The 12,715-nt window shown below is 45.4% G+C and overlaps 1 protein-coding gene across 2 annotated transcripts in view; it reads left to right on the top strand.

Annotated features, from left to right (window-relative positions):
* Nucleotides 1-284: 284 nt before the first annotated feature.
* Nucleotides 285-12,715, top strand: part of GOLIM4 (golgi integral membrane protein 4) — a 29,817-nt gene continuing 17,386 nt past the window's right edge. Inside the window, exon 1 of one of the 2 annotated variants that reach the window (XM_068200243.1) lies at nucleotides 285-935. In XM_068200243.1, coding sequence (XP_068056344.1) covers nucleotides 749-935 — 187 coding nt within the window. In that variant the 5' untranslated portion in view covers nucleotides 285-748. The remainder of the gene's footprint in view (nucleotides 936-12,715) is intronic. The other variant, XM_068200244.1, reaches the window with a different exon arrangement.

The raw sequence follows: 12,715 nt of genomic DNA, 5'->3' as shown, positions 1-12,715 counted from the left end.
AGGGGATGCGGGGCTGAGGGGACGCGGGGCTGAGGGGATGCAGGGATGCAGAGCTGAAGGGATGAGTGGTTGAGTGGTTGAGGGGATGAGAGGATGAGGGGATGCGGGGCTGAGGGGATGCGGTGATGCAGGGCTGAGGGGATGAGTGGTTGGGGGGCTGAGGGGATGCGGGGCTGAAGGGATGCGGGGCTGAAGAGATGCGGGGCTGAGGGGATGCGGGGCTGAAGAGATGCGGGGCTGAGGGGACGCGGGGCTGAAGCCGGAGGCTGGAGGGGCGGGCGGGAAGCGCGGCCCGCTGCGGACGGACGCGGCGGGCACCCAATGCGCTCCGGAGGGAGGGCAGAGCCCCGCGGCCCGACCCAATGAGGCCGCGCCCGGAGCGGGACTTCCTTCGGGGATCCCGCGGCGGGGGAGCCGCGGCCGAGCGGGGACACGTCAGTGCGGGGACCTGCCTTTGTTCCCCGCAGCTTCCCCCGGCCGCAGGGACCCGCACACGGGCGCAGGGACGCGGAGCATCCCTGGCATGGGCCCCGCTGCTGCCCGCACCGCAGAGACCGCCCCGGGCGCCGCGGCCGTGCCCAGGGGCTGAAACGCTGGGCCGGCCCCGCCTCCGCCGTCCCTCCTTCCCTTCCTCCTTCTCCTCCTCCTCCTCCTCCTCCTCCTGCTCCTCCCGGGGCCTCCGATGCCGCCGCCTCCCGCCCGCTGCTGAGCCGTGACGGGCGGGGGCCCTCGGGACCCCGCCGGGGACATGGGCAACGGGATGTGCTCCCGGAAACAGAAGCGGATTTTCCAGACGCTGCTGCTGCTGACCGTGGTGTTCGGGTTCCTGTACGGGGCGATGCTCTACTACGAGCTGCAGGGCCAGCTGAGGAAGGCTGAGGCCACGGCGCTCAAGTACCAGCAGCATCAGGAGTCGCTCTCGGCTCAGTTACAAGGTACTCCCTCGGCAGGAGCCTCTGCTGCCCTTCCTCACGGCTGGCAGAGCACCCTCCTCCTCTTCCTCCTCCTCCGGCTGTCCAACCTCTGTCAAAGTTTTGCTCCTTCTCCTCCTTCTGCCCCTCCAGCCTGTGCGGTTGTAGGGTCTCCCTCCCCGCGCTGGGACCCCAGCCCCGCCGAGGTCAGGGTGCGGTGCTGGGGGTTCCTGAAGAGCTCTCATGCCCTCCCGCACACCCTGTAGCGACTCGTATTCCCAAAGGACTGCACATCACTTGGCGATTCCTTGGGAATGGCAGGCGTGCAGTGCAGACTGTGTCCAGTCCGGGATTTTTGTGGGCTTCCCTCACAAAAACCCGCTTGTCTTGCAGGGTTTTATGTTGAGCATCCATGCGCAGCTCCTGGGCAGCATAAACCTTAAATAACTCCAGGATGGAGGAGAAGAGTATTCTAATAAAGTGGTTTTAAAGGGTGATTTAAAAGTAAAGTTCAAGTAAGTTACTTGGGTAAGGCTGTTTTGGAATAACTTTGGAATAACTTTTGGAATAACTTGGAATTTCTTGGCTTAAAGGTGCCACATAAATACAGATCCTTGGTTTAAGGATGCAGCAGATGTGGGTCCTGTAGTTGAAGATGAAAAGTTGTCCATGTCTGACATCTCCATGCCAAGAAATCAGAAGCAAAGGAGCGGGGATGTACCTGACACATCAGTGGTCTGGGAAGTGAAAGACCTCAGCACCTCTCTAATTGTCAAGTGCAAGGTTATCAGGTCAGCACAAAGCCCAGAGACAGCTTTCAAGTTTTCTTTCTCAAAATAGCATCAAAGAAGAATCAGGGGGATCTGCTGTAGCAGCACTAAACTTCAGGGTGATCCTCAGCTATCGTTTTCCCTGTGGAAGCTACCATCAAAGCATGCCTGGCAGCACACAGTTTGTGTGCAGAGAGCACAGAGTTGGGTTTATGCTGTTAGATTCTTACAGTGATTGCCTTCCTTCAACATGTTCAGTCACCAGCTCACCAGACACCACCCTCACTTAGAATTTCACTTTCAGGCCATTTCCAGGTAATACCAGGGAGCTCTTTGCCAGAAGCCTTCATTTTAGTCACAGAAAAGGTGTAAAGGTTTGGCTGGGAAGGGGGTGTGTGGCAGATGGCTAAAGGGCTACTCTTGCTAGGCTGTGCATTTGCCAACAGAGGACACAGGAGTATCTTGTTCTCAAGCTAAAATTTGACAAGTTGGCTTTTTCTGTTGCTCTGGCTTTGCCAAAGAGGAGCGAGCAACAGACTTTGTCCTGCCACAGAGGGGAGATTCTCTGGATCAGATAATGTGAGGTCTGGACTGTTGGGTTGAACTTTCCATGCTTGAAACATGATTTTGAGTAGCCACCATCTATCCAGGCGTGTTCATGGAAGCAGCAGGCAGCTGTGGGAGCTGCATTTTCTGTAATTCTCTTGCTTGTTCCAGTGTATCAATGGGAAATGTGAGATATGGACCAGGATCTGGTAACATTAATAGATTTGATGATCCATGCAATAAACTCACATGGTTCTGGGATCTGTGCCAGTGTATCAAGCCCATTAAGCAGGAGAATTTATCTATGCCAAGTGTGGTAGCACTAAACCCCGTTTAAAAAAAATAATCACTGCCAATTAAGTCACAGAATACAAGGAAGGAAAAATAAAATGTAACAATAAAAAATGGTTCTTTAAATTTTCCTGTGCTCTGCAAGTAGCTGTTAGACCTAAGAGAGGGTGAGAGCCCAGAGAAATACTAAATGCAGCAGAGCCCCTAGCTGCCTAATGTCCCTCTAAAGTAAAGGGAAGTTATATTCCTGAGGACTCCAGAGGATCTGGGAAATAAACTTTTCTTCCCTGTCTTTCTGCAATGGCCTCCCCTGCACAATCACCTGGATTTTTGCAGCAGGAGTTTGTTAGTAAGGAGAGCACAGAGAATTCAGAGCCTGTGCCCAGCTCAGCTGGAGAGACACAAGCTGACTGGTGGTGTCCACCACCAAACCCGTTCCTGAGCCTGTCCTATTTAACTCTTTGTTATGGAACAATAGGAGGGAATTTTCTTTAAGCAGAGACTTGGAAACGACATAAAATGCTGACAGCAATTCCAGTTTGCAGGTGCAGTATTTGACTGCACTTTGAACTTTTGATTTTAAGTGACCTGGATTTTAAATCAACAATGTTCCTGTTGCCAAATTAAAAAAAAAAAAAAACAACAACAAAACAAAACCAAGCAAAAAAGCTCCCTCTGTGAATATCTGAGCTACATCTCTTGGCTGTCCAAAGATTATTCTTTGAGTTTATTGCTTTATGAGAACAATAAAATTAAAGTATTGCATTGGTAATGCAGCTTATCTTTTCCATGCAGCATAACCAGTTTCTCTGTCGATCCTGGAGTAGAGATAACTTTGGGGCCTGAAATATGGTGGAAGCACTCTGAAATCTTTTAAAAAGAGACCAGTTAAAGGGCAAAGTTAAAGGAAAGGAGGGTGCTGCAGCCACAGGGATTGATTTCTTGGTGTTCACAGCTCTCCTGGGTGATTGAATAAGACTTTAAAGCTGAGCAGAAAAGGATTACTTGGACTTCTGTTTCCTGAACAACCATTTCAGCAGGAGGCTTTTATAGGTTTAAATATAAACTATAAAAATAAAAAGGCAACTTCTAAAAGTGGTGTTTTTGAGAATGCTGAGGCTGTACTGTGGCAGGCTGGCTGTGCCCCTGGAAGTCTGACTGGAGTGAATCTCTTGGAGGGCACTGAAGTATCACCTGTTGTCTGACTTATTGTAGGGTTTTGTTGTGACTCCTGGAGCCTACAAAGGCAGTTGCTTTCCTGATTGCACACAGAGGAGCTTGGGAGCTCCCCTGTCAGGGCTTGTGAGTGAAACTTGAGTCCATTTGTGAAATGCCTGAGGTTCATGGACACTCCTGAGTTTATGGACACCGTGGCAGTTTAGGACCTGAATGCCTTTGGTCTACCCAAAATCTGAATCAAGATCCTCAGCTGTAGCTCAGAGTGCAGCTCCCTTCACTTCCTGCTGTCCCCTCTACTGTTTTCCATGTTTTTAAGGGGTTTCTTCACCTATTTAGGTAATAACAACCCTCTTTTTGGTACTTGCCAGTTCTTCATGCCCGAATGAGCTCTTCTTTCTGTTTTTCCATGAAAAGCCAGCTGTCTTAGATTTTTATCTTTTTCATTGCCTTGTTTTGCTCAAACACAGCAACACCTGGAGGAGGCTCAATCTCCTGGGAATACGTGGGAAAATACCAAGGCAGAATGCACAGATCACTGGGAAATGGGGCAGGAAGAGTCTCAGAATCATTTAACACACACACCTGATCTGAAGAGAGCTGCGCATGGCTGTGGGTTTGGGGAGTTCTGCTCTCCCTGGTGTTCACAGCTTCAGCCACTGCTGAGAGGTGTTTGTGCCCCTTGGAATGAGCCCAGGGTACAAAGGGAAGGGTGGCAAACCTGGGAAACACAGTCGCTGGGTTAGAAAAGCTGGGATCTTAAACTCGCCTCCTGTAGAGGATCAAATTGCTGAAGATTTTCGTAGAAGAGTATCAAACTTTGGCATTTTTCTCTAACAAAGTTCTGCTGGGCATGGAGAAAGTAGGGCTGCTTTTGTAAGGGACTACCAGGGGCAAAATTCAGAGATGACACAAAATTTTTTGACTGCTGAGAAAACCTGAAGTCGTTGTTGTCTATAAGGTCTTTCATAGAGAAGCTGATCTTCCCAGTAAGCTGATTATTTTAAAGTCTCATTCTCTGAGCACTATATACATTTGAAGCATGGAGATAATCTTACTTAGTATTTCTTAAAGTGATAAAGGCAAAACTTGATGCTCTTTGCCTCCTTTGAATGAGATTTAAATGAAATTTATGAATGAAATGAGATTTTAATGAAATTTAAAACTGTCAAACTGAAGTCTTGAACTGTTTGCCATACAGGAACAGACTTCAGTTGCTAGAACAGAACCACACTGAGAGCTGCAGGTGGGCCTGATTGTACCTGTGACTGCTGCAGGATTGAAAGGATCTACAGACATCTTTTTAGCCCTTGCAGCTTCTGTCTTCTCATCCTCTGGGTGTTAAGTAACCCCTTGTGTACTATTTTAATCTGTTTAATCTGTTTTAATCCCTAATCCTAATAACAGCCTACAGTTAGTGCCTCTTAGTACCTTAATTTTTTCTGCTCTTCCTGTCAGAGTGTGATCTTGTGCAATCTCTCTGCAGGCTGAGGCTGTCCTGTGATCTTGGCAGCCAGCCCAGCAGGGACTCTGGGCTTGAGAGTTTTCCCTGCTGTGGCCAAGGTGTGGATTTCCTCAAAGGTTTCTGGTCCAGTGTTAGAAAGCACTGGCTGTAAAGGAAATGTAGGTTGCTCTGTGCCTCTTGTGCCATTTGTCCTAAAGGAAGGCTCCTGCTGGGGGTTGGTCAGATCTATGGTGGCTTCATGAATGTGGAATTGCACAATGCACTGCAGTACTAGATCACAGTTCTGTGTCACCTTAGTGGTTACTATTTATCATACCTGCATGCAAACTGCACAGATGCCAAAGCTGCTCTGACATCACACAGTTCTGGGTGTACTTCACTATTACATCCCTCTTTTACAGTGCCTTAAACTTGTACCTTGAGTTGGCAGGGCTGGGAAGAACCAGCACTACTTTTAATGGCTTATTTTTCACATGCATCAGACAAGTAGAGCTGCAACTACTGCAGCTCCTGTGTGTTTGGCTGCTCTTCTTAATAACAGAATCCTGAATTCCTGTCAGTCCCGTGACTTTCAGGTTGCACATCACACTGCAGCATTTTGATAGGGTCTTGTTGCTGCCTGAGAGATCCCTGGTAGCACTGTAAGAGGAGAGGTTGGTTCTGTGTGTACTTCCCCTGAAATGGCAAGTGCAGCATCCCAAATTCTGCTACCTGGCTTCCTGAAATGGAAAGCTTTGGTTTGTAACCTCCTCTGAGCACCTGACTCCATTTTTTTTAACCTCCGTTCATATTTTCATTTGATATTTAATATTCTAAATACTTGAAATACTTGAAATACTTGAAATTGTGCAGAATTTTAGTATGGAAGAGGTATATGGTGTAATGTATATTTATTTATATATGCATTTGCATACACATATAAGTATGTATAAACTAGATAGATAGGTGTCTGTTTTGCAGCCCAAGATTTTGGGTTATCTGGAATCATTTAGCTTTTACTCATAACCCAAGTACAGAAGAGGTTCCGGAGCCCCGTTCCAATCATTGAACTCAGGGAAGTTTGTTTCCAGGTCCATAGCAGAATTGAAATATAAATTGAGCATGTGCCCATATTTACATGTAACCCATGCCCAAGTGCTCTTTCCTTGTGGACACACCAGTTCCAGGATAAATTTCTACCAGAGCTGCAGCATTCCCTCTGCACCCCTGGAGCTGAGGATCACAGGGCAGCCTGCAGGAATACTGAGCAGAATGAGCTCATGGGGTGGGTTTGTTCCCTGGGCTTTGGTGTTCCCCCTTCCCTGTTTCACACAAGTCTCGGTAGCCAACGTGATGCAAAATAGATCCAAATATTTGTTAACTGGTGGTGATTAAAGCCTCCTAAAGCTTGTCAGTGGTGGAACTGAGTGGACATTTCAGAGCTGGGGCAGCAGGAGGGAGGCAGGATGGGTTGATGGTGGTGAGTTTGCATTCTGGCTTCTTGGAGACTCATATTCCTGCCTGACTGAATTCCTGAGCCTTAAAAACGATGTTCCAAGCCCATTGTCTCACTGGGCTGGCTGTTTGCTTGTCAGCCTGTGAGTTTGGGTGGGGCAGCTTATGAGGAAGGCTTCCACCCTCTCGGAGATGTGAGTGCCCATTACAGGATCTCAGATGTGCTGGTGAGGATATTGCCAGCAATTTGTGGCTAACAGAGTTCACTTTGCTCCTTTGGAATGGGATCCTTGCAGGGAAAAAGTCATTTAATCTGCCCTGCTGAAAGTCAGGTGCTGCTTTGAGGTTTGATGGTAATGAAAGCTAAATAAATCAGATTACTGGAAAAAATGAGCTCTACAGAACAAGTAATTAATGCTGAATCCTTCATTGGGTGATTTTTCTTGGGATTTTCAGGATTCAGGGATGTGATTTTCTAGTCATGTCAGAGCCTGAGGTGAGCACTTGAGGAATTCAACCTGTTTGGTGCTGTCCTTGTTTAAGGAAGGGTCTTGTGAGCTGGATGCACTTCTGATCTTTTTGTGGTCACTTAGCCCAGCCCAAACCCCCTGAGATTTTCTGCTATGTGTTTTTAATTAGTCAGTAGAAGAAACTGCAATTGCTCCACCTCATCCTCTGCATTTTCCCCCTCCCCTACAGTACCTGACATTAGCCGCAATCTTATTTTCCTGAGGTGTCTCTGATCCCAGAGTTTGGCAGTCATTTCCAGGGCTTAATTACAGACATGATGAGAGAAGGATGGCCTGCCTGAGCTCCTAGAGGGCAGAGTAAGGAGTCTGCTCCTATCCACACCACCACACTCAACTAAGCCATTTTCAGTCAAAAAATGAATCACTAACTCAAATTCCTGATTTCTGGATGCAGTTGGTGCTTCTACAGATTGGGCTTTTTAAGTCAAGCTGTATTTTTTACTAATTCCCGAATACAGGTATTTATGTACATCCTGACACCATGTAGATACAATCAGATAACCTTCATAAAACTGAAAAAAGTGTAAAACACTTTTTGAGAGAAAGAACAAGCTCTTGTTTCCTGGAGCTGAGGGCTGAGCAGATCCAGAGATTCAGAGGTGATGTGAGAAGGAAACTGTTGTCTCTGTAGCTTTTATCAATGTTTTTCTGCTAATTTTAGTCTTAAAATCACTGCCCAGGTTTTGTTTGAACTGTTTGCATTTATCCTCCCTCCAAAAAAATCCCAATTCCTTTATCATCTACTGGTGTATAGAAAACAGCAATGCTGATCCCACCTGTGGTACCAAGGGTTGGAAGAAACCTTTTGTGGAGTGCACTGGAAATCATTTCTGGAAACATGATCTCCTTCCTGATAAAAGTCAGGTCTGAAGCCTATCTGTGAGGGATTAAATATTTAATCACATTTAATACCCCTTCTCCAACTTATTTTTAGCAGCAGCTATTACAGTTTACTCTTTGAACATGAGAAATCCTTCCTTCTGTCCCAACTTACCTTACATCTGTTGTTTCCTAGAGGTGTTACTGGCTTCTAAGAAAGGCAGTGTGTGAGGCAGGCTGCAGTAGAAGGATTCTATTAAATGTAGATGTTTGCTCCAGTTTAAAAATTAATTTTCCTGTCATCCTTGCAGTAGAAGAGAGGCCATAGTGATCTCTTAGAAGTACAAGTGTGTGTTTCTGGGGTGCATTACTGTGCCAAATTCTCCAGCATTTCCCATTTTTCAGAACTGCAGTGAAGGCAAAACTAGAATTGCTTACTGGAACTTTTTAATTTGAGCTTCTTCCTGGAATACTGAATAAGTCAGAGGAACAGGTTTATTTTAATTGATAGCTCATTTTTGGTGTAGGATCTCTGAAAGCATATCATGCTTTCTCTTAAAAAATCCCCTGAATGTAAAGATTCATATAGTAAATGTAAACTTTTCAAATTATTACTACTCTGAGCAAAACAAATGGTTAGGGAATTCAGTGAAAGCAGGGGTCATTTTTAAAAGCACAACTACCAGTGAGTGATGTGGTTTTCCAGGAGGAATTTGACATGACTGGCTGTAATTAGACAAACCCATTACTTGATCATGTGAGTAAATTGCAAAGTGTAGGAGTTTGTTTGGAAGTCAAGGTAATTCTCATAGTCCACACAGTGCCAGCTGTGGTTTGCAGAGAGCAAAATGACAGCACTCCATCCCTGCCTGGATGTTCCACAAGGAAGCCTCACACACAATCAGTTTTACCCTACCTTGGTCTCTATTTCTGTCCTTTTTTGTGGCAACTCAAACCAGAAAACTTCAAGGACATGCATTAATAAATGGCTTCAATATTTTGTTCAATATACTGCAAATATTGTGCCTTGGAGCAGCCTGGTCTAGTGGAAGTGAAATGTCCCTGCCCATGGCAGGGGGGGTGGAACAAGCTGAGCTTTAAGGTCCCTTCCAAGCCAAGCCATTCTATTATAAACAGATTTTTTTTCTGTACATAATAAATATTGTTTTCTTACTCCGTACTTAAAACAGAGATTTCCTAGTCTTTATTGTGGCAATACTTCCATTTCCCCCCATATCTTTGCAGTGTCACTGGAATATCCATTTATTGCTAGAACCCCCAGTTGAGTCTCTGAAATAGATGGGGCTCAGACTGTGATACTGAGGCTTGTACCATGGTGGTGAATCCTGCTGCTGCACTTTGATAATCTGTTTCTGGTAAGATGATCAGTAGTGAAATCAGTGGATCTTATTTGAAAGCGGATTCACTGATTTAAATACAGGGCTGGAAGCTTGGGGAGGGAGCAGTTCTTGTTATATTAATAATATCTCCTCCCAGCATGAAATGTGTCAGAGGAGTCATGAAATGTCATCTGAGGTCAAAATTTCAATTATTGTCATTGGATTAGAGAATTTCTCCTACACCCCATATTGAAGGGAATCCTCTTTTACTCATGGAAATGCTTTACTCTCAGCAGAAAAGCTTTTTCCATGGGTTCACATTTTAGCTGGTTCTATTTGCAGGGACAAGAATGGGGAATTAACTATTTTTACAGCAAGTCTGTGTTCTGCAGACCTTCACAGTGTCACTAGAGAGGTGCCAGGGTGTTTACCCCATGCTGCTGGTTCAGTTCAACTCTGCCACAGTGTGAGGGAAAACAACACTGAGTGTTGCCAAGACTACTGAAATCTGCTGGTTTGAAGTGAAAGATATTACTGTAAGCTCAGAGAAAGATTTCAGAATTGTGTAACAAGCAGTCATGTTGAAATTAGTTAAATTTCTTGTATCATGTGTATTTAAATCCCAATGTAATCTTGATTTTCAAGGGAGCTGGGGCATTTTAGACTCTGGATCATCCTTCTGACAGGCCAAATTATTAAAGTAACACTGTCACAAAATTGCTGATAATGTAAACCGAGAAATGCTTTCTTTTAAATGTACAATAATGGTTTATTTTGCTTAATATTATCTGTACTGGTTAGAGGGCAGAGCAAAGATAAGAGAAGGAACCTTGACTGTTAAATAATCTCAATTTCATCACCTCCCTGACTCCTGTGTTGTAATTAACGCTCAGCACTGGTGGAAGTGGTGCAATCTGGGAACTGCAGGGCATTCCACACCTCCCTTCTCCCTCACTTCCTTTTCTTTATGGGGAAAACCTTGAGGACTTGATTTTATTGGGGTGTTTTCCAGGAATTTCATTGTTTCATTGTTGGAGGTGAAAGGTCTTTTATTGATCTCTGAGGTTACCAGTTGAGTTTCTGGGCTCTGTGAGTTTGTGGGTCTTTGTTCATTTCTGTAGGTAATTTCAAGAATTAAGCTGACACCTGCAGTAATTCCAGATTTGGAATAGTGCCTATTAGCCATTAAATGACAACATTTCCCCCCTTTTTTACCATTCTGTTAAATATAATATAGAAATAAACTTCAATTATTTGTGCAAAGATCAGTGCAGAATTAAAGGCTTACCCTAGGAAAAATGATTTGTGCATCCCTGCAGTGGGATTTTGTCAGATTCCTTATTTAAGTTCCACCCCCTACTGGGCTGGACTTTTCTATAAAAACTGGTTTTCAGTGTATTTATTTCTTTCAGATTCTTGCTCAGACATATCCAGGCTGGCAGTGAAGGAGGAGAAATTCCTTCTGTAGTAACAAGCCCTTTGTTTGGACTCTTCCTAAATTTCCTAACTGGTGGAAATAATTCAAATTTATGGGAGATTAACTCCAATATGTGCTTATAAAATCTGACCTTCAACCTACTCCCCAGAGGAGCAAGTGAGAAGACATGGGAGCTGTGCTTTGTTAATATTTATTTTTAATCAACACCTTCAGTACAGTCCACTTTATGGACTTTTATCAGAGGGGAATGTGCTAGGCCAACCAGTAACTGAGCTCAGAGGGCAGAGAGGAGGGAGGAGGTTTCTCCTTGCCCTTTTTAGTCACCTGAGGGGCTGTTTTAGGACTTCTCCAGCTTTGTGCCAGTATTTCAAGGATTCCTGCTCAGCAGGTAGAGGAGAGGCTGCACTGCCTGTGTTCAGACCCTGCAGGTGCAAGGTGAAACCCAGGGATGCTCTGGGCTCTGAGAGGTCCCTAAACCCCAAATCCTGCCTTCTCTGCCCCTTTCTCCTGCCCCTGTGATGGGTTTGCTGTGCAGGGTTCTCCCCCACAGACACACTTGTGAAAGCAGCAGCAGGAGCTGTGGAAGGTGCACTTGCAGATGGAGGAGTGGAGTGGAAAATGTTCCCTCCAAACCCGTTTGTGGTTTCGTGTGTCTGCCAAAAACCCCGTTCCAGCCGGATTGCACGGGAGGGGAAGCCCATTATGGATTTTCATTGCTCTCCTGAGCTGCTCTGCTGCTGCTGTTCCTTTTGCACAATAATTCAGCAGTCACCACCTTCAGGGCTGAAATAAAACCATCACTGTAGTGCTGTGTAGTGCTGCCTTTTTTTTTTTTTTTCCCTTCTCCAAGCCTGCTTGGAGTGACTTTTTGAATATTCATTGCCTGCTTGTTCTCTTCCAGAGGGTGTTGATACATTGGCTCATCTTGACTGATGCCCTTGACTTTAGAAGATAAATAGCAAAGTGGAGATAGGTGCCAGGGATTGATTAGCAATCCAGCTTCAGAGCTAAAACATAAACTCTTGTAGATAAGGCTGCAGGATGCACCTTGGTGGAATTAAGAACCTGTTTTAAGGTGCAAGAGGAGTTTTCTGTAGCTGCCAAGATACAAATCTTTATTTTATGCTTCTTGTTGAAGGCTTGCATTCATCAGTGGTTTATTCTCAGAAAATGAGTTTCCTGGTTTTGATGGAAAAATCACTCATTGTTTTATTACAAATTAATAACTCATTAAAAGAATGCAAACTGTAATTTGGGCAGTGAAAGATACTTGTGTTAAACTGAGCTTAAACACATGTAATTGTACATTTCCATGAGTTTTAATTGATACCTTTGCTGCAAACTCGGCTGTTTCAGATAATGAGAGGTGAGGAAAGGGTAAACAGGGAGTGATGTGCCACATCCCAAACTCCATGTCCAAAGCACAGGCTGAATGAAATCCTGCTTTACTGGCAGCCAGATGGGGGGACTTTGTGCCAGAGGATGTCCTAAACACACCTGGATACAACAAAGTCATAAATGTAAACCCCATTTTGGGATGGTGTCTGCAAATGGGCAGCTTGGACTAATCCTTGGGAGTCATTTTTGCTGGGAGACAGTGCAGAGGAGTACTGTATTCCCAGTTTTTGGAAGAATTTAGGGTGGCTCCCAGGTTCCCCATGCCTCAGCTCAGGCAGCGGTGCCCCTGGGCATCTCCCTTCCCTCCTTGTGGCACTTTGTGTGCTGCCAGGAATTCCTCTGGCAGCCGAGCTCTCCTGTCTCATTTCCTTGTCTCTGTGCAAACAAGGCAGGGGAGGATGGAAACATGGGAAATGTCCCTGCATTCCTGAGAAGCAAGGAGGCTTTGGTAGCTCCAGCACAGCTGGCTGCCTCCACAAAAAAATCCCTCACCTGGTTATCACATTCTGTGTTAGCAATGCAAATAAGCCAGGATTTGGGATCGATAAAGGGTGCAAAAAGAGAAAAAGTTACTGGCACAAGGGTTACAAACAGCCC

The sequence above is a fragment of the Anomalospiza imberbis genome, chromosome 10, assembly GCF_031753505.1.
Source record: "Anomalospiza imberbis isolate Cuckoo-Finch-1a 21T00152 chromosome 10, ASM3175350v1, whole genome shotgun sequence".
NCBI lineage: Eukaryota > Metazoa > Chordata > Aves > Passeriformes > Viduidae > Anomalospiza > Anomalospiza imberbis.
Note: the sequence above shows the minus strand (reverse complement) of the source record. Positions and strands in the feature narration are given on the sequence as shown.